This window comes from Notamacropus eugenii, chromosome 6, assembly GCF_028372415.1.
Source record: "Notamacropus eugenii isolate mMacEug1 chromosome 6, mMacEug1.pri_v2, whole genome shotgun sequence".
NCBI classification, from domain to species: Eukaryota; Metazoa; Chordata; class Mammalia; order Diprotodontia; family Macropodidae; genus Notamacropus; species Notamacropus eugenii.
The window spans coordinates 369,602,997-369,629,987 of NC_092877.1; the positions used below are offsets into that span (position 1 = coordinate 369,602,997).

A 26,991-nucleotide genomic window follows, 5' to 3' on the forward strand; every position below is an offset into this window, starting at 1 on the left:
GTAGAGATTATAGTATCAGAGGTGGGTCAAAATCATTCAGTCTAACTCTTTTTACTTTCTAGGTGAGGAAACTGGGGCCCAGAGAGTAAGTGAATTGCCCAAGGTCACACTGATAGTAAAGGGCACGGTTGGGATTCTGCTCCAGCAATCTTATAGCAAAAGGGGGTCCAGAAAAATCTGTAACTTGGGGGAGAGGGGAACCTGATCATAGATTTGGCCTTCTCAGTCCTTTCCTGGCCTTGATTTAGAACCCTAATGTTATTCTAGAAGGGCTGTGCTCCTGACCAAGAGTTTGATCCTAACTTTAAAAATATTGACTTGACTACAAATACCGCAGTGAATTATGACTTAATCACCTATAAGTCACGTTCCTAAAATCCAAACATATAAAACATGTTTTTTGAATACATTTAAAAGGGTCGTTCCATCACCTTGGTTTAATTCATTCATCATAACATATTATTTGAATTTTATTCATTTATCATGTATTTAATTTAGGGCAGCTAGGTGGCACAATGGATAGAGTGCCATACCTGGAGCTAAAATATGACCTCAGATACTTACTGTGTGACCTTGGGCAAATCACTTTAACCTTGTTTGCCTCAATTTTCTCATTTGTCAAATGAGCTGGAGAAGGAGATGGCAAACTACTTGAGTATCTTTGATAAGAAAATGGGACCATGAAGAATCAGATGACTGAAACATGAACAACAACATTTGTTATTTAATTAATTTATCATTTATTTATGAGATCCTTGGAAGGCAGGGTTTGCCATGTGAGAATTGGAATGTGAGAGGGAGAAGTTATGCCTGAAGCCCAGGTGTTGGAGAGATTGCTGGGTGGGTAGTTGTGTCTGAGGAAGAAGCCAGAGAAGGAGGGAGCTCAGAGCGAGGTGAGAGCACAGAGAGAGGGTGCTTGAGGCTGGGAGATGGGGGCCTAGGTTCTGTGACCCCAGAACATTCAGGAAAATGAACTAGGTGGCTCTTTGCTGACTGCCTGCTGCAGATGCCATCAGCAACAACATAAGTATAATTGGCAGTGTGCTAAGTGTGAATTGGATTGCTATAGGCAGAGCAAAGGCAATTCAAAGACTGTCCCTTTGGGAAGTTTGGAGGAATATTTCCTTGACCTTTATGCTCACATGGGTGAAACAGACCTTTGAGGAAGCTGACAAGAATGGAGATGGCTTATTGAACATCGAAGAAATCCATCAGCTGATGCATAAACTCAACGTGAACCTGCCTCGGAGAAAAGTTCGGCAAATGTTTCAGGTAAGACCAAGGTGATTGGTGGAGGATGCCGTGGAAGGCTTACGTCAGTATGTTCATGGATATGATGGTGCATGAGTTGCACTCAGGAAGGATCTGGGTTCAAGTCCTGTCTCTGACATATGTTGGTTGTGTGTCTTTAGACAACTCATTTAACCTCTTTGTGCCTCAAGAGATTTGCTACACCAGGAGTTCCCCTGACTGATAACATTTCAGGTGTGGAATTGTCCCTCTCTCCTGCCCCCACCCCAAACAACAATTAATAGCAGAGAGATTTACTGTGTTGGAAAAACCTGAATACCTTTCCCTTTTGCTCTCCAGCAAAATCACCCTGTTGCAAAATGATTTTTATCTTTTTATTGGCAATCCATAAAAATGAAATTAATACAATGACCATGCCATCTCTATTCTATCATAATAAGATGTTGCTACTTGAGCCATAGAATCTGAGCTGGAGGAATCTCAGATGCTATCTAGCCCAAGCTGAACCTGATTGAGAATCCCAGTCCCAGCATACTTGAGAGATGCCCATCAAACCTTGACTATGAGGGGAAAGCTGCCACTTTGCCTTGGCTACCCATTCTACTTCTGATCAGCTCCAATAGCTAAGAAGGCTTTCCATCCTGAATCTGCCTCTGTATCATCCACCCGTGGCTGCTGGCTCTGCCCTCTGAGGCCAGGCAGAATAAATCTAAGCCTTTTCCAAATGACAGCCTTTCAAATACTCAAAGAGGCTGCTACTTTCCATGTTCATTCATTTCACTTTTGGACAAGATTTCACTCAGACCTTAAGGTTTTCAAATGTCTAATCAGTCAAGGAAGCAATAGAGCATCTTGGCCTGGGTACAGTCTTAATCAATAAGAGAGATGATGTTCTGTATTCTGGCTGCATTCATGTATCCTTGATTGCCTTTAGTCTCCATGTGCAAGCTCATGTTTGGGGGAAAAGAGCCTTAGTAGAGAAATGAGTAGCAGATTCAGTTTTCAGGATTTGCAGAAGTTCTACCTTCCATTTATCAAGGGGACCCACGAATCGAATTCTTTTTCTTTTAATCTAATTCTTTTACTTTATTGGACAAAAAAATAAATTGTTGGCATTAACAGCTAGCCTCATACAGAAAGAATCCACATTCTTAAAAACCATTTCATTCATGCTCTGATTCATCTCTGTCTGGCGGGAAGGAGAATGAGACATTCTGCCTGGTCTAAATTCAGACTAGGGAGGTAGCCAGGAAGGTTGTATAGGACCATCCACCTGAAGCTGTAGCTGTTCTGAGAGAAAGGATAGTTTGTTGTCTGAGAGTCCAGTCTGTGTTTCATAGGGATTGGGAGACCAGAGAACCATAGATTTAGAGATGGAAGAGACCTGAGAGGCCACTGGGCCCAATACTCTTACTTTTATAGATGAAGAAAACTCAGGGACAGAAGGAACAAGAGACTTCCCCAGGGTCACACAGCTAGTAAGTATTGGGATTTGAGTCTTGTAGGCTCCAAGTCAAATGCTTCATTTACTATGGTGCCTAGTTGATTAAGGTAGGCATTGGAAAAGGGGGCTGCTCTGGTGATGGGCACTTGGGCACTTGCTCCCCATCAGCAAAGGATGGCTAGAAGTGGAGATGGAGGTTTTCTGTCGGAGGAAGCTTGCCTTCCCTCCAGATGACCACACCCTGGAACAAAGCCTTGTTTGCCTTGTACTCATTATAGCTTGGACAGTAGGCCACTCAGACCAGAATGCAGAAGGGTCTCTCTCTTTTTAAAAGTTAATTAATTTTTAGTTTTCAACATTCACTTTCATAAGATTTTGAGTTCTAAATTTCCCACCCCCTCCTCTCCATTCCCCTCTCCTCAATATGGGTTATACACATATGTTCATATTAAACATATTTCCATATTAGTCATGTTGTGAAAGAAGAATCAAATAAAAGGGAAAAACCAAGAGAAAGAAAAAAACCAAAAAACTACAACAAAAAGAGAAAATAGCTTCGATCTCCACAGTTCTTTCTCAGAATGTGAATAGCATGTTCCATCATGAGTCTTTTGGAATTCTCTTAGATCATTGCTTTGCTCAGAACAGCTAAGTCTAACAAAGTCAGTCGCTGCACAATGTTGCAGTTACTATGGACAGTTTTTTCCTGGTTCTGCTCACTTCACTCAGCATCAGTTCATGCAAGTCTTCCCAGGTTTTTCTGATGTCCACCATTTCTTATGGAACAGTAGTATTCCATTACATTTGTGTACCACAACTTGTTCAGCTTTTCCCTAATTGATGGACATCCCCTCAATTTCCAATTCTTTGCCACCACAAAAGAGATGCTACACATTTTTTTGTACATGTGGGTCCTTTCCTCTTTTTTTAATGATCTCTTTAGGATACAGAACTAGTAGTGGTATTGCTAGATCAAAGAGTATGCACAGTTTTATAGCCCTTTGTGCAGAGTTCCAAATTGCTCTCTAGAATGGTTGGATCAGTTCACAACTCTATCAACAATGCATTACTGTTTCAGTTTTCCCACATCTCCAACATTTATGATTTTCCTGTTTTGTTAGCAGAAAATTAATCTGATAGGTGTGAGGTGGATCCTCAGAGTTGTTTTAATTTGCATTTCTCTACTCAGTAGTGATATAGAGCATTTTTTCATATGACTGTAGATAGCTTTAATTTCTTCATCTGAAAACTGCTTGTTCATATTCTTTGACCATTTATCAGTTGAGGAATGCCTTATATTCTTATAGATTTGACCCAGTTCTCTGTAAATTTTAGAAATGAGTCCTTTATCAGAGACAATGGCTATAAAAATTGTTCCCCTGCTTTCTGCTTCCCTTCTAATCTTGATTTCTTTGGCTTTGTTTGTGCAAAGACTTTTTAATTTAATGTAATCAAAATTATCTATTTTGTATTTCATACTGTTTTCTCTCTCTTCTTGAGTCATAAATTCTTCCCAGAAGGGTGTGTCTTAAAGAGGACCATGGCTTATCCATATAGTGGGTTAAGCCTCCGCTATTTTTTGTCTGCCATAGAAAACTACTGCTGATTTCATTATAACTTTTTCTCTTTGAAAAATGAGATGCCCAGAGAAGATCCTGATCTCCTCCCCAAATGAGTTAATGTAGTTTTTCACAAAACACAATGAACAAAGATAATGCCAACCTTGTTCGTGGGTGAGCATTAAGACCCTCAATCATAGGCTGCTAATAAAGGACTCAGCAACTTGCTCCCCACTTCCACCCCTTCCATTTTAAATTGTTTGTGAATCATGTTTCTTTCCTTTAGGAGCTAGTGAAATAGAGGGGTCTTTCCAGCCTTTGCTCCCAGGCTCAGCAGCCTCTCTGTGAGGTGTGTTTTGGTTCTGTCCCAACCTTGATCCATCAAGGCAATCATATTTCTTTCTGGATCTGTTTCTCTTCCCCCTTTCAGGAAGCTGACACTGATGAGAATCAGGGAACTCTGACGTTTGAAGAGTTCTGTGTGTTTTACAAAATGATGTCATTGAGACGGGACCTTTACCTGCTGCTCTTGAACTACAGTGACAAGAAGGACCACTTAACCATGGAAGAGCTGGCCCAGTTTCTGAAGGTGGAGCAAAAGGTAAGAGCCTATGGGGTGGACAAGAGCAACGAGTTCTCTTTTCTGTCTGGGAAAGCTATTGCTAGTGATGACCAAAGGCTGGAGTTGGAGGTGGAAAGGAGAGTACAGGTTAGCTTCCGATACATGCACCTCCGTGTGTGTGTGTGTGTGTGTGTGTGTGTGTGTGTGTGTGTGTGTGTGTGGTGGATAATGTGTGTGGAGTAGGGTATGTGTGTGTAAGTGATGGTGGTGGTTATGTGTGGTGATGTGTATGTGGTCATGTATGTGTGTGTGCATGTGTGCATGGATGTGTATGTTTAGAAACATCTAAGATTTTTTTGTTTAGTGTGCATATTCTCTCTGCTCACATGAATCATAACCACTCAAAATCTTCATATATTTCTGTCTTTGTCTCTCCATGGCCTAGCACATGGCCTGAGTTGTTGAAGTACTTTCAATCATGTCCAAGTCTCCACGACCCCTTTTAGGATTTTCTTGGAAAAGATACTGGAATGGTTTGCTATTTCCTTCTCCAGCTTATTTTAAAGAGGAGGAAACTGAGGCAAGCAAGGTGAAGTGACTTGCCCAGGGTCACAGAGCTAATAAGTATTTGAGACCAAATTTGACTCTAGGGCTTCCTGATTCCAGGCCAGATATTCTAGCCACTGTGCTACCTAGCTAGAACAATGCCAACAAAAGGCACTTAATAAATGTTTGCAAATTGATTGATTGATGCAATGGAAAATGCACTGTGAAGAGCTCGGTTCAAATTCCACCTTTGGACTGAAGACCTCCATGACCTAGAGTAATCACTTCGCCTCCAAAGAATTCTTTTACCATAACTTTAAAATGAGAGATGGATTAGAACAGGGCATCTTAAACTTTTTCCACTCTCTACCCCTACAGCACTTCTTAAACTGTGGGTCCATTAAATAAGCCCTGGATTACAACGCCCCCAATCCCCTTCCAACTCCAGATCTGTGGTCCCATGGTTTCAGGAAAATCAAAAACAAAAACAAACACCTCTGGTTGGCCAGTCTTCTGGTGAAGATTTTCCCCATCCTTTATTAATGGGTCCTTGGAGGACACATCATCATTAGCTCGGCAGGGCTTTTCCATTCATTCATTCACTTACCCAGCAAGTATTTACTAATCAGTAATGTGTCAGGTGGTGCGTTATGCCATGGGAATGAACCAATCCAGGCTTTCCAAAGTTGTACGTACTCTTGGAAAGGAGCAGCTCAAACCCAGAAGCATAAATGCAAGCTGTAGGCTAGATTGATACAGAGTAGATTGGTGGGGCAGAGGTGGCAGCAGCTGGTGGTGTGTGTCAGGTGGGCCTCCTGTAGGAGGTGGGGCTTGAGCTGAGCCTTGAAGGGAGCGATGATCCCCACAAGGCAGCAGTGAGGAGGGAGTGTATTCCAAGTGCTTGAAGTGTTTTGGTGGGACTTTGAAAGCTCTGCACCTCTCAGATATGGGGTGAGAGGCATGTCATAGTGGGGTGTTAGGGATAGCAGAGACTTCAGCAGCTTCAAGGAAAGGATTAGGAAATTGAATAGTGGCCTTAAGAGACAACGAGGGCGTTTCTATGTGTGTAATGTGTAGCAGTGTACAGAAAGCACCCGCCCTCTGGGGTCCAAGGACCTTGGTTTAGATCCCCTTGATACGGTTTTTAATATTATGCAGACTGTGTGTGATTTTATTGAATTTCTTGGGAACTTTATTAGTGTAATAGAAAAAAATCTATAGTGTTCTTAATTTCTTTTGGATTTTTTACTTTGTTATGGAATTATGAATTTGGTCAGACAGTGTAAAGCCACTTTTCTGTAGCTAATCTTGGACAAAATCACAATAATTCATTTTGGATTCAAATGTGAATGATGTGGAACAAGAGAAGTGGTGCATTTTCATTTAGAAATCATCCCTCTATCCTGAGTTTCTTCATTTTTTCTTTCTATTCCTTATCTCAGAAGGCTGCAGGTTGTCTTTATAGCACAGCTCAAACCTGTTCTAAAATGAAATATCCCCAGATAGTTGGGACGTGTGGTATTTGAGCACATCGGCAGAAATCAGCAATAAGGCTGATTCCTTTCAAACCTCCCCTGCCTGAGACTATCAAACATTTTTTATTACATTTTTAATATAATCTTGGAGTTGTTCCTGATATGAAGACTAGTCATGAGAAACAGTTACGTCAAATGATGAGAGTGATTTGGGCAGGGGGAGGGACGTGATAGATTCTGCCATGCTCATGTTTATCAACAGTAAGAAGAAAATGTGTTTACTAAGCACAGGTTCCTTGTATCCCATTTCCAACTTTCATCTCAGCAAAGAAAACATGACTGTAAGGAATATTAGCTTTTTTTCTTTTTCTTTGTCTTTTTTCTTATTATTATGTTCATGCCTCTGTGTGTTATGGTCTACATGCAGAACTAAAAATAGCATTCAGAACTTCAGAGACCATTAACTCTTATTGGAGATAAGCAGATTGAAAACCACTGCCCAAGGATGAATTAATTTGACTGCCCTAGTCATTGTTTCTCACAAGGTAAAGTTCTCCTAGGCTAGTGCAGCAGAAACAGCATCAGATTGGGAGTCAGAGGACCTAAGGTTGTGACTTGCCTCTACCACCTACAATCTGGCCCATCCAGAATGTTTTTGACCTTGGATCATCAATCAGTTTATTTACTAATGTCTCTAGATCTCAGTTACTCATCTGAAAAATGAAAACTGTACAGTATGGTGGCCTCTATGGTTCCTTTCAGCTCAAAATTTTCTAATCCCACAGCAATCAATCAATCAATAAGTATTTATTAAACACTTACCACCCTCCAAGCACTTTATTAGGTGCTGGGATAAAAATGAAACTTTTCCTGTCATCTAAGGTATAGAGTTTTTTAAAGCATAGAGTTCTACTTTCTAGTATAATCCTTATTGAATCTTTTCGAGTATCAGAAGTACCTCTTAAGAATTCATTTTGGAAGAGTCATCTTTTTATCTCAAACCAACTAGCTTGACAGTTTACCTGCTTTCAAAGCACCTTGCCACTTGAGGTCTGGCATGGGTCTTTAAATTTGGATGGAGCAGATCTGAATATCTCCAGACAGGGGCAATGTATGTCTGGTTGCCACTAGATGTGTTTATGCATGTATATGGTTGGGTAAATTTCTAGTTTTTGACAAGTCCCTGTTTCACTTTTAAATTTAAGATGACATTCCCCAGAGAAACATTTGATTCTAGGCTAAGAGTACCAAATAAGGCAAATCCCTGAAGGAGAATAAGAGACTCAAAGGAAAGCAACCCTAGCATGATTCCCTTTCTCGGGAAGCTGGGTTTTCTTGGGTGCCGTTCCTTTGGTTTAGCACATCACCACTTTGGTGCTTTCGCACATCAGATCACCACTGCCATCAGGGAATCCCTATTTACTTACTATTTAATTTTTCTAAAACCACAGGCTTACGTTTCATTTCTGCTGGATGGCCTGGTGGGGACAATGACGATTATGCCTCTTGTCTCATTTTATTATGCTTCAATTTAATCAATACATTTTAAGCAGGGAAAAATGTCTGGGCCACAGTAACTCAGTAGACTTGTGTCAAGCAAACATGGACACTGCCTGTGGCAACTTACTTTCAGTATTTGACTCAGTGTTATACATTAGCCTCAACTTTACTCGCCTAGAATCTGAAAATAATTGTGTTGGTAAACATGTTGGTAAACAAGAATTTTCATAAAAATTGAAAATGAGATGGTCCTTTTTCTTCCAGTTGCTGATGCTTTCTGCCATTAAACACATCCTGTTTGTGTCAGTGATGACTAGAACATTTTGCTGATTTATATATTTAGAGGGACAAGTGATGTCTGGGTCCAGAGTTGAATTAAGATGAAGAGCGTAGGTTGGGTTGTATCTGGGAGCTGGCATAAAGCTTGTAATACACTCTTCATAAAAAAACCCACTCCTCCAATTCATCACTTTCACTGCAATATTTTCCTAGGAATGTTTGATGATTCTGCTTTATGAAGTCTCATCATCTCTAAAGAATCAAAATTGCAGGTGACTCAAAGGACAGTGGAGTGATACATGGTGGGTGTTAAGTAGGATAAAGTCTATTACTGCTGATGACTTATATGCAACACATGGTGCCAAAGGAGATGGGATAGTAATGTAGAGAGAGCACTGACTTAACAGATGCACAGTCTGAGGGCTAAAATGGGATTCCAGAAGCCCAAGAGGAAGGCATCCAGTACTTTAAGTAGATCTGTGTTGAAAGATGTACGAGAGGATACAGACAAGCATCACATGAGATGGGAAGATGGGGATGGGTTGTGAGCCTCTACCACTGAAGGGAATGTCCACGTTGATGAGATTCCAACCCAAATGAGAATGGAGCAGTATATATTTAGATGGGTCTGGGCACTGCCTTCAGAGGGACAGATCATAACCCCTTCCCTTGCCTTCTTATCCTGGGCTGCTATTGGGCATGTCTCTTTTCATATATACATGCATACACACATACATATGTATGTCTACATATGTATATGTATGTGTATGTGTACATACATATGCATATCCATTCTGGGCCAACACTCTCCTTTATAGAAAGAGCCTTCAGTCTATTAATCAGGACAAAGTATTTGGTGCTCCTTCTTTCCTTTTTCCTCTTCAGTACTTTCTTCTACCTTTTACCTTCTTGGCATAGAGAAGAATACCCTTCTATTGCTTCAGACCTTTTTTCTGCATTGTCTTTACCTTGAAGTTCCACCCCCTCCTGGGCCTTTATTTCCTCTCTCAGAGAATATAGAGAGTGGATGCTTATGTCACCTCAACCTTATTTTTTAGCAGTTTCTTGGCTGTAACAGAAAAACAAGTATACCCTCTGCAGATCACTAATAAGTGACCTTGCCTTCTGGGCTACTTGTCCTCTGTTCTTCCTGGAAGTAAGACACTTTTGTTAGTAGCTCTTATGGTAGGTAAAAACACTTTGGAAAACAGCTCACTTCTCAAGCCCCTTTGCCTGGCATGGGGACAATTCTCTGGAAAAATTGTGTGTGTCCTGATGTACTGTATCCTGGGCATATGCATATGAAAGCATGCATTTTTCATCCATTCTAATTTTCCTGTGTGGATGGTTACTCTGCTGAATTGCTATGGATTTCACTTAGGCATCGTAGCACTGATTTACATGTGTGTGTATTTGAAACAGTCATTAAGCAAAGTTTAGTTGCTAGTATTGCTTATTTAACATTGTTCCTAAGAAAACATTTCATAAAAATGTCTGTGTCTAAAGAATGAGACTGACGGAGGAAAAAGTCCTGCCCAAGGCACCTGTGTGGCAATGACTTAGGAGATTGACACGGATGCCAGTCTGTTCTGGCCAATGTTGGCAAGTTTTTCCTGTTTGTATTTTCAAGGAGAGATGATATTTTCATCTGTCAGGGAGGTTAAGGACAAACCCTTTTTTATTAGTTAAATAAAATATCTGCTCATGGCACATAGTTTTTATTTCACCGAAGCTTTGCAAAGAATTGAATTTATGCCTTTGCAGCTGTGTGTCTGATTCATTGGGACTCTCATTCTTTGAGTGGAGCAGTGCTAGGGGAATTCCTGGTGTTTTCCATGTCTGTGAAGTGCTGGTGTCAATTAAATGGGAAATCGGGCCGCTTGAGACCTCTTTTTGTAACTTTCCATATCTGTGGAAAAATGATTGCTGGTGTTTGCTTTCTGTCTGTTGCTCCAGGGGACTAAGTTTACATTTTTCTTTTCATTTTTTCTTCTGTATTTGCCTAATGACAACAAATCTTTCTCAAAGGCACCAGCAACTACTCTTCTGATTTCATGGTACTGGGGCTGCCCTCTCCTCTGATTTTTTTTTGCTTGAATCTTTTGTAGAGTTTAAGACTGATATATTTTCATTTTGTCCCTGTTGACAATCCTTAGCATGCCTGCTTGCTCGTTTCATCTTTCTGTTGTTATGGAATATGATGGACCAGGAGAGAGACAAAATAGGAGTCTTGAATACACCCAAGGAGCTTGAGGTAGTGTTGAACAGGAGAATGTATGTTGGAAGGGAAGGTAAACACTGGGCTCTATTTAGAGGACAGAAGGTTCAGAGCTAGAGGGAACTCGGTTTGTTTCATTTTATAGATAAGGAAACTGAGTAACATAGAGGTCACATGACTTGCCCAGCCATGCGGTTAGCATCTGAGGCAGAATTTGCACCCAGCCCTTCCTGTCTCTTCCAAGTCCCATGTCCTATACAATTTCTGCTGACGTAGTGGATGTTGATGATTACTTAGAGTAGCATCCTAGCTTTCTTCCTACAGTTTGGAGTCTTTCTCTTGGACATTCGCTACTTTGCCCCATCCTTGACTGGCCATGCCTCCCCCTCTGCTCCCTTTGCCGTGATCTAGTGCATGTTTCCTCTCCACACTTTTTGTCGAAGCTGTTCTCAGTTTTTCTGCTCCAATGACAGTAATTGATTTTGCCCTCTCCCGTTCCTTCTTTATTGCCCTCAAATCTAGAAGAGTTCCAGAGGGTCATTATCCTTTCCTGTCCTTTCTCTACTCTCCCTCTCCAAGTGGTTTCCGACTCCTTCTTTACAAAGCTTCACATGGTGTTGATGTCCTTCGTCGACTGAACTTTTCCTGCATTTTCCTCCGGATCAGGACGTTGCTTTGAATGCCTTTCCCTGAGCTCTAGGCATTTTCTCCTTATATTTTCTTGGTCTTTTTTCTCTATGACCTCAAGCAACCTTTCAAAGGCCATTTTCTGTGTGGCTTAGTATAATTGAAAGGAAGGAGAGGGGACACACTTGGAGGCAGGAGAGATGCAGGTTGGAATCTTACCTCTAGCATTTACTGGTTCTGTGACAAGGAATAAGTACCAAACAGCTTGAGCCTCAGTTTCCTCATCTGTAAAATAGAGAAGAATACCCCTTGTACCTACTTGAGGATTATTATACAGGCCAAATGAGATAATGAATGTAAAACATTTTGAAAAATTTAAATGACAAGATGAATACAGTCCCTGAGAGACAGCCAGGTGTGGAGGAGGGTGGATGTGGAGTCAGGAGACCTGGGTTTGATGCTTATTTATTCACAAGTCACCTCACATCTTCCAGCCTCATTTTTCTCACTTGTAAAATGGGGACAATAATCCTTGACCCAACTTTCTCCCACCAGGGCTGTTCTGAGGAGAGCACTTTGTAAAACGATGTGCAATGTAATGTGAGTTGTTGCTCCTCGTGTGAGTGCTAAGTGAGCTTGTCCAAGGTCACCTGGCTGAAGAAAGCCTCTTCTACCTGACTGGGATGTGATTTGGGGTTCAGAGTTCAGCCAAATTTGATAAAAATTCCCCGGGAAAGGGGTGGGGAGAGGGTTGGACCTACTTGTCCAGGAAAGGGATTATTTCTTTTGGGTTCTTATTCATTTGAAAATTGGATGAATAACACTGCTCTGCTTGTCCAGTCACGATGAGCTGCCTCAGTGTGTTAATAAAGTGTCCATACTCCTTAGGAAGAGAATTATTTCTCACTTCTCTCTTTATCTGTTGGCAATATTATGCATTATTGAGATGGTGTTAAAAATGTTAAGTGAAGTCTGGGAGCTGAGAGCTTGCAGCCACGATTGGGGCTCAGAAGATGTTGGAGATAGCATTCGACATCACCATCCACATTGATGGAATGGTGGTTAGCACAGTGCCTGGCACACAGCAGGAACTTAACAAATACTTATTGACTAACTGGATTGTTCATAATTAAAAGACATAGTGGGGTAGTGAGAAGAGTGATGCCTTTGGGATACCATTGTTTCTTAGTCTCTGTTTCAATTTGATGCTTAGTCTCCAGAACATCCCGTCAGGTGGAAGTATGCTTAGCCATCTTGTCTAGAGGTTGTTTCATAAAAAATTCAATGTACTTTTTACTGCAGACTTTCAAGGGAAGCTATGAATTAGGAGAACAAAATGACTCTGAATTAACCTTTGAAATGCCAACTACCGTGCTCAGGAAGGTCTAGGGGAGCAGGACACAAAACCACAGCAACGTCAGATGTTGGAGTCACCCAGAAGTTAGAGATCACTGTTTTATATTAATGCCACAGCCCAAGAAACTCATTTAGGTGCTTGGCTCAGTGACATTACCAGTCCTAAATAGAACAATAAATAAAAAAGACACCCTATCATTGATTCGAATTGCATTTATTTCAGGCTTCTTTAGGGGAGAAAGTCTTTGGTTTTATCACCTTTTAAAAATTATGCTTTGACTGGCAAACATTTTTTTTTATCTTCTTCCTATCTAGGTAGTGCAGTGCATAGAGCACTGGGCCTGGAATATGGAAGACTTGAGTTCAATTCCAGCCTCAGACACTCATCAGTTAGGTGGCAAATCACTGAAAATCTCAAGGTCTCAGTTTCCTGAACTACAGAGTGAGGGTCACAATTGCATCAACCCTCCAGAGTTGTTGTGAGGATCAGATGAGACATTTGTAAAGTACCAAGGACATAGAAAGTATTTAATAAATGCTTGTCTTTACCCCCGCCCCCCATCTACTCTCTCATTCCCCCATCAATAAAAAAGAGAAAAACAAAATCCTGGAACAAACAGGCAGAGGGCAGTGACCAGAATCAGCAGAACAATGTATACAACACAGACAACGGTGTAATGACAAGGTACACTGTAAGACCTAAGATTTCTGATTCCTGCAGAGGCTGTGATTCCAGAGTGCTGATGATCTAGATTGCATTTCTAAATACAGTATAGGTGTCCCCCAAGTTCGGGTGCAGTTTTAACCTGGGAAGCAATTTAATTGCTCTTTAAAGGTAGTAAAGCTTGAAACAGCCCCTAGACTTTGGGGACACCTTGCATTTTGTTCACTTTTCATACTTCAGGGGATCTGTGGTGTCATGGACCTGCGGGTACTGATGGCAGCCCACCTGAGCCTTCTCGTCCTCCATCCTCCTCCTCCTCCACGTTACTTCCATTAATTCTCCATAGGGACTTTCCTCTAGGCCTTTGGCCCTTTTCCTTTTATTAATTTAAAATGCCAGGCATATATGTATTGGCAGCTGGAAGGCTGCCATATTTACACAGTGACTTCCAGAAATGTGGACAATACCCTCTGAGTATAATGAATAACTTTGTCACTAGTGTTGTTGGCCTGGAATAGGTTATGAATTGAGTGTGTAGGTCTATAGTGTGCCTCCAAATCAAGTCAGTCAACAAGCATTTAAATGCTTATGGTGTGCCAATCATCATGCTAAGCACTGAGCATACATATGTGTGTGCACGTATACACACATATGCATACACATACATACGGGAACACACATTGTGCGGAGAGTGCTTCCCCCCTTTTCCTCCCTTATTTCTGAACAATCAACTTGAGCTTGGCTTTCAGTGGTCCATTTGGTCTTCCAGCTAGATGCCCTATCATGGAACAAATAACACCTTCTGACATCTTGGCACAGGATTAGGATGTGATTTCACTCATGTCTACACTTTGCGAACACTTATCTCATGAGATAAGTATGTAGGCTGGATCACTGCAGTTTTTTGGAAAGCACCATGGGTTATAATCGATAGGTTGTTTAGAAAGACAGGCTACCTGACTCAGTTTAACAAACAATTTTCAAGTACCTACTCTGTGGCATGAATTTTGCTGGATACCGAAGATACAAAGATAAAAACACATAATCCCTACTTCCATTTAGTAATCATGATGATGATACTAGAATTTATCTAATGTTTTAACGTTTGCAAAGTGCTTGAGGAATATACTAATCTCATTTAATCCTCACAACAACCCTGGGAGATAAGTGCTCTTATCACCATTTTACTTTTGAGGAAACTGAGGCAGGTGGAGGGTAAGTGACTTGACCAGGGTTACACATCTAGTAAGTGTTTGAGGCTGGATTTGAACTCAGGTTTTTCTGATTCCCTGTCCAATACTCTATCTGTGCCTCCTGGTCATGGGGATAGATGCAGCGTGTATAGTTTCACAAATTCAGGGTCATTGAAGGAAGGGAAAGAAGAAAGAAGTTGGGGGAACAGAGAAGATCTCATGGGCAAGGTAGAACCTGAGCATGTAGTCTTGAAGGAAGAGAATGATTTTGAAAAGTGGAGCTGAGAAAACAGTGCATTCTTGGCATGGGGCACAGCATGTGCAAAAGAATGGAGGTGGGAGAGGGAATACTGAGAGTCTGATGGGAATGCAGAGTTCTCACAAAGTCACATAATGTGAAACTGTGTAATCAAGGTGGGTTGTTGTCCTCTGTGAACAAAGAGATCCAAGATGATATCACTATGTTGGAGTCAACATATGGTGTGTCCAACTGTGGCTCATCAGACCAACACAAGCATGGAAGGCTCTGCCACAGACTGGGCACAAATAGTCTTTATAAAGATAGGTTGGTTCCAAAGAACAGAAGACCTTAAACACCTGGCTAAGGAGAGAGAGAGAGAGAGAGAGAGAGAGAGAGAGAGAGAGAGAGAGAGAGAGAGAGAGAGAGAGAGAGTGTGTGTGTGTGTGTGTGTGTGTTTAACCTGGAGGCACTGGGGAGCCTCTGAGGCATTTTTGAGACTGGTCTGAGCTGTGCCTTAGCCAGGTGATTTTTGACACCTGTGTTGGAAGGACAGCTTGGGGAGGGGAGAGAATGGTGTCATGGAGGCCTAGCAGGAGGCCATTGCAATGGTGCAGGGAAAACAATGCTGAGGACTTGAGCTAAGGTGGTTGACATATGTCTAGAGAGAAAGAAGATAAAGATGCAAGTGATATTGTAGAGGAAGAAATAAGTTGGGGCCACTGATGAGTTCTGGAGAAAAGGGAGAGAAAGGAGCTGAGCTCATTGCTGGAGTTTCACACCTGGGTGATTGGGGAGCAGGGGAACCAAGTCTGAAGGAAGGGCAAGCTTGGGGGAACAATGGTGAGTTCCATGGTGGATAAGGAAATTGGCATCACACTCAAGCCAAGTTCCTGTTCTACCTGGAGTTCGTAGAATCTGAGTTGTTAGGGACCTTGTCATCTGCTTTGGCCCACACTGGAACAAGGTAAGTTAAGAGCATGCACCTTGTGAAGAGCTTGCAGAAACCCTGGAAATATTCTATGACTGTATGATTCACTCTTTTCTCCCTATTTCAGAACATTGGTGTTTGATCGCCAACATTTCAGGCAGAGTTTGAGGTCCCTTTCATCAGGTGATAAAACCTACACGATGCTGCACTAACACTGTCTTTTTGGTTTAGATGACCAATGTGACACCAGAATATTGTCTTGACATCATAAAGAAGTTTGAAGTTTCAGAAGAAAACAAGGAGAAAAATGTCCTTGGCATAGAAGGTAAAACATTCTTAGATACTAAACATTGATTTCTCATTATATTTGATGATATTAAACTGGCACAAGCACCTGGAAAGAAGCCTGCACCCTAGAGGGGACCCAAAAGCTCTCCAGTATCCTCCTTCAGGTCATGTCAGAGCTTCATTCCTATCTCTTACAGAGCTGGGTTGGGTTTTTATTTTTTAAACAACTCGGAAGGTCCATTCTCCCTTCACAGAGTCTGAGGGTTGTGTGTGAGGGTTCAGGCGGTTTCTCCTGCCTTAATTTTATGGGAGCTAGCTCTAACCAGTTGTTTGCGATGGTTAAACTTTTGTGGGGAGCATTTACATCTCAGGAATTGGCCACGTTATAAATCAGGGCATCAGTCACTTTTGTTGATTGTCTAGATTTAAGGAAGTGTTAATAATGCAGATTAAATTTCAGAGCATGTACATACATTTTACTCCACCAGTGACCACTTGTTCAACCTTTACCAGTACACCCCTGTGTTGCTATAAAAACATTGTCTGAACTCAAAAGGAGTGCAGTAAAAAGCTAAGGGAATGAAGTCATCAGATTAGAGGCTAAGAATTTATTGTTATAAAAACAATAATAGACATTTTGATAATACGTTAAGATTTGCCAAGAGCTTTATATTCACTATCTCATTTCAACCTCATAATAATTTACCTGATAGTATTGATTCATTGTATTAAGGTCTCTCTAATTTGCTCATTTCTCTGGCATCTCTGTTACTTTCTGTCTCTCTCTTTGTCTTTGTCCCTGTTTCTGTCTCTCTATATCTCTGTCTCTCTGTTTCTGTCTCTCTCTCACTCTCCGTGTGTCTTTTCTTTGAGTCTTTCTTTCCTTTCCTCTCTTTTAGGGGAATGATCACTAGCTTGGCCATTTTGCAGGCACATCTCAAAGCAGATGTCACAAACTGTTAACTTACAGTCTTTACATTGGTGGTACCAGTTGGGAACCCTCCTCCTTAACCTTGTTCATTTGTCATCTTTGTCATTTTACCTTTAAAAGGTCCAAGGCAGTGTTTGAATATGTAAATTATTCTTATTGGAAAGTTCATTGGCTTTTCTAACCTATAAAGGGTAGTGAAATATCTTGAGAGGAAAAACTGCTAGATGAAGGAAACTTGAGTGTTTGCATTGCTTCTACCAAAGCTAGCAGCTGCTGCCTTCTCTCTCTTAAGTGGGATAAGGCTGGAGATGCCCCACATGGGACCAGCTTCTCTCAGTAGAAGACAAAGAATCAAGTCTCTGTTGTTCTCATAGGGCATCTTGAATCATTGTCTTTTGCTCCTGCCTTGACTAGAGTCCTCTTTTCAGTCCTCTCCCTTCCTGCTCTCTCTGGAGTCCATCCTAACCCTCAGGATTCTGTCTAGTTCACATTCTCTTTGTTCACATACCGTCTGGGTGGTATTACAATATTTTAGATTTAGGAGGAGGGTATCTAATCTCCTTCATATTGTATCCAACAAGTGGCCATTCAGGCTTCGCCTATTGGTCTCTAGACTTGGAGAACTGCTTCCTGAGGCTTCCCAGTCCACTTTTCTATAGCCCGAATGGTTAGGAAGTTATTTCCTGACTTCCAATCTAAATCCTTCTTTTTGCCTCTTCCATTCATCACTCCTGGCTCTACCTTCTGAGGCATAGCAGGACAGAATATTTCATCTTCTGTATGACAGATATTCAGATACTCAAAGACAGCAGTCGTGTATTGATTGAAGTCATGGGCCAAAATGTTAAACGTTCCTAGGCCAAGAATAGATTCTGGGGCACTCTTTTCTAAGACCTCTTTCCAAGTTGACATGGAGCTATTGATGATTGCTTGTTAGATCCAGTGATCCAGCCAGTTGCAAATCCATCAAACCATATTATTATAGTGTAGCCCACATCTCTCCATCTTTTCTACAGGAGCAGTTTGAGAGACTTTGTCAGATCTAAAATCGAGGCAAACTCCATCCATAGCATTCTCCTTATCTGCCATTTCAGTAGTCCTGTCAAAAAAGGAAGTAAGGTTCATCTGGCATGACCTCTCCTTTACCTGAATGAAGCCAAATTGTTTCTTGGTAATTGCTGCTTTCTCTTCTATGTTCATGAACTATCCTTTTAATAATACATCCTAGAATTTTGACAGGAAGTGAAATTAGACCCACAGGCTTTTAATCCCATCTATGGTTATAGTATCATGTCATCATGTCAGCCTGCTGGTATATTTCCCCAAATTCTTATCTATTTCCTCTTTCTTTTCAAGTGGTCTGAAGTATACTGAATTGTACAATGGATAGAGTATTAACAAAATCAGAAGACCCAAGTTCAGATCCAAACTCAGTTTTAGGGTTGTCTGTTTTTTCTACATGGTCAAGAAATATGCCACTGAGCACAGAAAAATCTAATGGAAAATTGAACCCTATTGAACTCAATTCAGCTCTGTGATCCTGTATTAACTTCTTGTAGTCCCATCTTTTAAGTGGGAATAAGAGCACCCACCTCCCAGAGCTGTGAGAATCAAATGAAATAATATTTTAAGGTGTGCTTCAAACCTTAAAGCATTATATTTAAATGCTAATTATTATGAAAACATCATGCTTACTTCTGTGTCCACTGATCTTTAGTAAATGTTTTGCATCTTGGTTCCTATGTTTCTTTAAATGGGAATATTCCTTAATATGCCATATGACTTCATCCATTTCTCTTTTCTCCTCTTCCTTTTACTTGGTTGAACATAACTAATCTAGCTGTACCAATACAATTTTAAGTTTTTTTCTATTGAGAAAAGCTAATTTCAAAGGAAAGTGGAGGTAAAATGGTGACTAAGGGGAAATAGGTAAGTTTTCCTAGGGTTCTTTGGGCTTTTTCTTGACCATCAGTGGAATGACTGCCTCAGTTATACTCCAGTAGACTGGCCTACCTATCTGTGCCTTCAGTTGGATTCAATTTTCTATTAGATTTCTCTGTGCTCAATGGCATATTTCTTGACTATGTAGAAAAAAAGACACTCTAAAATTGTTTTGTGTGGGTACATAGGGACTGTTCTTTGGGCCACTGATATTTTGGGGGACCTCTTAGTTGCCAGGCATCCTTTGACACTGTTGAAATAATTTACTGCTTCTGCTGTTAGAATCTGAGATTATTGAGGACAGGGGCTGTTCCGTTTTTGTCTGTATAGCCCAGCACCCCACGCCCACCCTGTGTTTTATACAGTTCCTTGCACATAGTAGGTGATTAACAAATCTTTGTTGAATTAAACTGAAGTGAATCCGTCATTTATGCTCCTTACCCTACACAATAGTCTGTAAGCACAAGACACAAGAAACAACATGCGCTGGCCAAAAATGTCATTTATCATCAACTATTGTCTATTTGGTTCACCACAATTTGCATTTCTGATGGGTTTGCTTGGACATAATACAAGACTGCCCAAGAGTAGATCCAGTTTTGTCAGCCTCAAAATGACAATGCTCATTGTTACAGTGACAATGTTTATAATTGCTACAATGCTGTTGGTTATAAAGATGTCTGCAAAGATAAACTATGAAATGGACAAGAACCCATTTTGGTCTCATTGTCTCTGTCATATTAGCTTTGCTTAACTGTGCATTGAACGACTTTCTCAGCTGTTTTCCTACAATGTAGTGTTATTTTAAGTCAAAGTTAAAAAACAACAAGAAAACTGCTAGCTTTTACCAGCTTCCTTCTCCTCCCCAAATATGGCAATGTTACAGTTTTCTGTGACTGACTCGGATTTTTGACTGGGGACAAATCTCTTTTTGTAATGCCTCAGTTTTTCCTTCTATAAAAAAGATACCCACCACATGCTCTTTAGGGGGTGTTCCTAAGGTATATAAGATCACTAACTCATAGATATAGAGCTGAGAGTGAACTGAGATTTCAGATAGTCCTTATTTTTACAGATAAGGAAACTGAGTTCCAGGGCCCCAGAGAGAGTATTGATAAGAAAATGCCTTAGTTATTTTGGAAGAAAGATGTTGCCTAATTCTCAGATCATGATGTAATCAATAAAGGGATAACCTTTTATCATGGGATAGCTACAAGAATGGATTTAGTTCAGTACCGATTTCCAGTTTCCATGTATGGTCCTCTGCCATGTCAAGGTCTGAATCTTTCTTGTCTCTTTCCTTGAAAGGTTTTACAAACTTTATGAGGAGTCCTGCCTGTGACGTCTTTAACCCCTTGCACTCTGAGGTGTTCCAAGACATGGACCAGCCCCTCTGCAACTATTACATTGCCTCCTCTCACAACACGTACCTGACTGGTGACCAGCTCCTCTCCCAGTCCAAGGTGGACATGTACGCCCGTGTGCTGCAAGAAGGCTGTCGCTGTGTGGAAGGTAGCTTTGCTCTTGCTCATTCCTCGGGATACGGTAATAACAATAAGCAGCAACACCAAATAATCATGATAGCTTACATTTACACAGCACTTTGTACCAGGCCAAGAGAACCATGGACAAAAAGTCCGTGGGATCGCGGAGAGTTGGACATGACTAAATGATTGAACAACAATGGCCAGGCGCTGTGCTAAGTGCTTCATAATTATTGTCTCATTTGATCCTCTCAACAGCCCTGTGAGGTGGGTGCTATGATCATCCCCATTATACAAATGAGGAAACTGAGGCAAACACAGGCTAAGTGACTTGCTCAGGTTCATACAGCTAGGAAGTGTCTGAGGTTGGGCTTGTGGACTCCAAACCCTTGCACTCCATCTACTGAACCACATTACTTTGCTTTAAAATTTACTTTCTTAAAAAAATGGGCATCTTTTTTTCCTACTTCCCTTTTGTTCAGGGAGTCTTCTGAGAGATGGAAAAAGCAGGACAACAAAACTAGCCAATATGTTAGCCCAATTCAATAGCAGATGTGACATTCTACCGTCATAGCCATAGCACTAGACACGTGGATTTGGGAGAGACCTTAGACGCCATCTTGTCCACTCCCCCCAATTTACAGCTTAGGAAACTGAGGCTGAGAGAGATGACATGCAACTAAGTGATAGAATAAATACAGTGCTGGACTTGGAGTCAGTAGGATCCAAGCTCAAATCCTGCCTGACACACTGTGTGGTTAACCTTTCACAGCCTCAGTTTCCTCAGCTGTAAAATGCAGGATCATAAGAAGTTGGTGGAGAGGATCAAATGAGACAAAAGATGTAAAAACTCCTGCAGTCATCTAGTGCCAAGCACAAGGACTCAGCCTCACTGGCAGGATGTGAATCCAGGTCCTCTGCCTCTAGGAGAGTGTAGTTTCCTTTGTACCAGTCTTCTACCTTTGCAAACAGAGATCCATTGGCCATCTCTCCTTTGGGGGCAATCTTAGTCATTCTGATTACAGCGTTTAGTTTTCAAATTTTTTACTGTTGTTGGTTCTTTGCATTTACCTCTTATTATTGTTTTTTCTTCAGTCAATTGGTAAATATTTTTAAAAATGGATGCACCGTGCTGCCACACTGCATACTTCCTCCCAAAATACCAACTGTAATTCTGACTATAACCAACCTTCACCCTCTGACTCTATCTCTAATTCTGACTCTAACTTGAATGTTTAAAAAGAGTCAAGCAAGACTTCCAAGAGAGTGATTGCCATTGATCTCATTTTCCATGTCTGAAGTTCCCTCTTTGTAGAGGAGTGTGTCCTTTAATTTTCATCATTTGTGTTGGACCTGAGTTATTTTGCCTTTTCTTTTTGTGTTATTTGTGTTGCTGCTGTCATTGTGTGTCTTATCCTTTTGGCTCAACTTTCTTCCCTCTTTGTCCTCTCAGACACGTCTTTCTCTGTTTCATTGACTTCATGTTCATCATTCCTCACAGCCATAATAAACCAGGTTGTGACTTTCTGGGAACTGGCATCCCAAAACAAATGGTGCTTCATACAGAGGGACTTAAAGGAAACAGGACATTTAGACTCTTTACTGACTCACAGCACATCTCTGATGCTTAGTATGTGTGGGACCTTGGGCAAGACCTGAATGTCTCCAGGTCTCATCATTCACATCTGTAGAATGAGGTGGTTGGGCTACGTGATCACTAGGGTCCCTTCCAACTTTAGATCTGAGATGATGTGAACACAAAGTACAGTGAAATAACATTGAATCCTATGGTCTTTGGAAATTATTTGAGCAAGAAAATGTAGTTTATAAAATATTGAAAGAAATTAAAAAAAAAAACTCCTTTTAACATAAGAGATCTTTAGACTAACTTGTCCACCCAACAGGTCTCTTGCAAATGCATAGAAATTGACTCTGGCCATCATTATCATGAGTTGAATATTTGCAGATGATGAGACCCCTACAGTTCAGCAGGCACTGGGATCCTATGGTATGAATAGCAGAGGTGGCATAGAGAATGAGTGTTGGTGCCTTTGGGGATGGTTACCAACCCTAGGCCAAATTACTTATCTTTTGCCCTCTCTTTTCTATGGCACAGGTGCCCAGTTCTTCTTGACCTGGCCCTCTGGGTGGTCAGAACTCCCCTGATGCAGCCAGACCCTGCCCAGACCCTTGAAGCTTCCTTCCCTATACCTCTCATTCAAAATTCCTGATCGCAGCATCCTCCTCGGGTGGACTAGCTACACTTACATAGCTAGATACAGATGATCCACTTCAGAATTTCTTAAACCAGGGTCCTTGAACTACCTTTTAACCAGTTTTACCTCCTGAACCCCTATCACTGTTATGAAGCCTACGGGTCCCTTTTCAGAATCATGTTTTAAAATAACATACATAAAATTACAAAGAAACCAATCATATTGAAATAATCTATCATCTGATTTTTTTTTAGCTAAGGTCAAAGACCCTAGGTTAAGATCTTCTGGTCCATGACCTCTGCTTACAGATTGTGGTGGAAGAGTCCCAAGGGCACCTAGCAGGCTTTTCCACATCACGTCTGTACTAAATTACTTGGTTTTATTGTTATTATTGAATAGTTGCTAAGCCTAATTTATGGACCATAGCCAGTCAGAGATTATTCCCGGTGCCTGAGATGGTCTCCCATAATGCTGGGAGTGCAGTGCAGTAAGGTGATTACTGAGGAAGAGAAGGATGGCTTTGGACAGCTGCTTCATGCTGTTCGTGATCAGTAGAAAACCCCTGAAACCTTCTGCACTTCCCAATCTCTTTTTCAGTCCTGTTGTGTTTTCCATTTCCATTTGTCCAGCTGAAGTTCCTTCCTTAATCAGATATTTATGGCATCTTGGGGAGGGCTGATAAAAAGCTTCTCTAGTCGATCTGGCTCATCAGTAGATTGAGCTGATATCCTTTTTTTCACCTGGTCCTACCTTTTAGTCAGGACTGTTTGAGAAATAAAGATGTTTTGTTCAAGCAGTTAATGTTTTTAAGATGGGCCTAATACTGACATAACCTCTAAAAGCTGTTTCAGTACCTTTGCTGTCGTCTTGGGGCATCTATCTGGAATTGCCAGACAGATTCTGTCAGTTCTGTCATGAGAAGCTGGCAGTCGAGATGCAAGAGATTCAAACTCCCTGGCCAATTTGTCATGAGCCTTCTTGCCTCTTCCACAACATGATTCAACAATGAGACCCAAAAGCTATTCTAGTTTGAGGAGATTAGGTCCTTCTAGTCCCCAGGGTTAAAAAGAACATAGATCTTAGTGTTAGGAGGAAACTTAGTGACCATTGGGTCTAAACCCATTTTACAGATAAAACAATCAAAGCCCAAAGAAGTTTTCAGGGCTACCTCCATGTTTACATTTATACAGCTAGTGAGTGTCTGAGATTGGATTCAAGCCTCATTTTCCAGACTCTGTCTAGGATTCTATTGCTGTATCTCATATAAATGTTTTTATGGACAAGCAAATCGAAGTCTGTTGTAGGTGAGCATCCCCTACAGGATCCAGGATTCTCAAGACCAAACTATACTCTGCTTATTCGTACCCAAACACTTTCACTAGTTTATGGATATTTAAAAATAGTTATTAGCACCTTACACAATGACACATTTGGACAGCCATTTATTGTCCTTAGTGTTTTTTTGTGAACAAATGTGAGTTATCTATGAATTTTTGTTATACTCTCGGAACACCTCAGGATGTGAGTTACTGAAATTGTGGTCATTGAGACCTGAAGATATCTCTTCACTCTTCTTATAACAATATACAGAAAAAACATCAAATTTTTAAGGGAGCATTAAGTCTGAGGAAAGCAGATAAACCAAGGTTTTCATCTAAAGACCATTGCTTTGACACATTTTACTTCCCTTGTAGTCTCAAAGGTGCCATACAATCTTCTCAAATGATATCTGAAATTGTTTATGTTTCTCAGTGGAATCCTTATTCTTTCGCTTTATTTTCATGTTTCTCTTACTATTGCCCCTGAAAACAGGTCATTTTCTTTAATTTTATCATTTATTTGTTGTGATGTGGTCTGCTCTAGTAGAAAGAACCCTGGCTTTTGAGGCAGAAGTCATGGGTTCAAATCCTGACCTCCCCACTTAGTATCCATGTGACCTTGACCCTTCTTATCTCAGATTCTCCTTTTACAAAATAGGAAATCAGATAACCAGTAAGGCTCCATCTAGGTCTGAACCTATGACCTTATGAGAAATTCTGAAGACTGATAGCTTGTGAAGTGAGAAGAATCATGGATTGTAGAGAAATTTTGAAAAATGTTGGAGGCAAAGACATGGTACTTGAACATAGGGAATATGAAATCTGTCTACAAATACTTTTTACATATACTTTGTTGATAGAATAAGTCCTTTGTGCTTGAGACAGTTGGACATTGTGGGAAATCCAACTAAGAATACGACAAGATCCTGTTTTCAAGAGATCTATACTCTAGCAGCATCTAGGTATCAATTAATGGTACCCTTTATTATCTAACCTGTGTGGATTTGATGATGGAGCAGAAGAGGCTAGAAGGAGTCTCCCTGGAAAAGATGTGGTTTGAACTCACCTTTCAAGAATGAGCAGAATTTACCTAAATAGAAAGGACAAGCCTGTTGCAAGTGGGCAAACAAAAATGAGAAGGGAGAAACAAAAACCAAAGGCTTCTATTTGTGTGAAAGCAGTCAGTAGGCCTGACTGCCTGCTAAGGTGGTATTTTGGGAAGCAATGGGAAATGAGGTTCTACGTTTAGGGTCAGGCCATATTGTGGATGGTTATTGAACTTCCTAGTGGAGAAGTTTAGATTTAACATGGGGATGGGTGGTCCACTTCATGGATTACATTGCCTTTGAGGTCCCTTCCAAATCCACCAAGTCACTTTGGGGGAGTGGCAGGAGAAGTAGATCTCAGGAAATTGGTCTGATAGCCAACTACAAGAAAACAAGCTAAGACTTTGTTGCAGTAATCTGCATCTGGACAGTGTGAGAAATTAGACTAGAGTGGTAGCAGGTTAAAGAGAGAGGAAAGAAGAATCTGAGAGCTTTACTGAAGGCCCAGATGATGAGAAATGATGATTCAATCCAGTGGATAAAGGAGAGTGAAGAGCCAAAGGTGATTTCAAAATTTCTGGACTGAGACACAAGAACGGAAACAAAATGATTGGGGGGGAAAGCCAGTTTAGAAGAAGAATGAATGAATTAAAACAAATGAAAAAGCTGAGCACTGGGGATACAAATAGAAAAATCAGATGTTTCCTGCTTTCGAGGGAGAGACAGAACACAGAAGCTTTCAACTACAAGTTCGATGGAAAAGTCTCTTGATCCGTAGGGTTTGGTGGTAAAACAGATATTAATGTGTCATTTAACATCATTTCCACTGATAAAATTTTACCAGATTCTACTGTAAAACCATTGGACAATTCTAAGGATTGCTTCCCAGGATTATGGCTGTAGGGTCTGGCCTGGAAGCAGGATCAGTGATTTTGGTGGTAGGAAAGACAGTCCCTTATCCCTAGGATTTCTTCCCTCAGTGATGGTTCTGGGGTCACCATTGGCTGTACTGGAAACAAGACCCATTATTCCCAAGACTCTTGAGGAAGAGGTAAATTAACTTTTATATAATATGAGTTTGAAACAGTGGCAGGACATGTACATAGAGTGAGTCTGTGGGCAAGTCAGGGGTGAAAAACAAATCAGAGAGTCTTCTGGGGTGGGAGGTTTGTTGAAGCTGTGAGGCTTAATCAGCCTACTGGGGGAGTGGGGGGAAGCGAAAAACAGAGAACTGAGGACATCTTGGGATGAGGACACATTGTTCTCTTAGGGTCATAAGAGAAGCCAGTAAAAGCAAAGACACCAGAATAAACAATGTGGATATATTAGCATGGGGAATTCCTGGTCTGAGAACACCCTTCATGAATCAAGATTGCAACCCATTCATGGTTAAATAGAACCACAACATTCAGCTCTGGTGTTGTTTGCCTAGTGACTTCCCCCAGGTTGCATGGTTACCGATTGTCAGGGTTGGAATTTGAACCCAGGCTTTCCTGTTTCTAAGACCATGCTCCATCCACTGTGTCAAGGTGCCTTTCTTGATATATATGTTGTATGTTTATTATAGCTACACTGAATTCATGATATAACAACGTGTTGAGTGGGAAGTGTCAGAAGGCTGTGATTGTTATAAAAACATTGAAAGAGCAACAATATTTAACCCTAAATTTATGCCACTTATTTTAGGGACATTTTTATTGTTCCCCTGGAGAAGTTAGATTCTCCAAATAGAATTTTAGACATCGAAACTCAACTGGATCAGTTGAGCAGCTTCAGATATGGGTTTTCAGTTTGATCCGATCTGCCAGATCCCTTTTGTGAGCATGAAACAGCTGGTGATTTCTTCCACATTAAGCTAAATCATCATATTTAATTCTTTTGGGTTAATAAATCTTCCTAAAACACAACCTTCTCTACTGAGGC

General features: G+C 40.9%; 1 protein-coding gene across 5 annotated transcripts in view; it reads left to right on the top strand.

Annotated features, from left to right (window-relative positions):
- Positions 1-26,991, top strand: part of PLCH1 (phospholipase C eta 1) — a 246,264-nt gene that overhangs the window by 165,578 nt on the left and 53,695 nt on the right. For all 5 annotated transcript variants that reach the window (XM_072618673.1, XM_072618668.1, XM_072618670.1 and 2 more), the window contains exons 5-8: positions 1,143-1,272; positions 4,685-4,855; positions 16,075-16,168; positions 20,312-20,515. In XM_072618673.1, the coding sequence (XP_072474774.1) occupies positions 1,143-1,272; positions 4,685-4,855; positions 16,075-16,168; positions 20,312-20,515 (599 nt within the window). The remainder of the gene's footprint in view (positions 1-1,142; positions 1,273-4,684; positions 4,856-16,074; positions 16,169-20,311; positions 20,516-26,991) is intronic.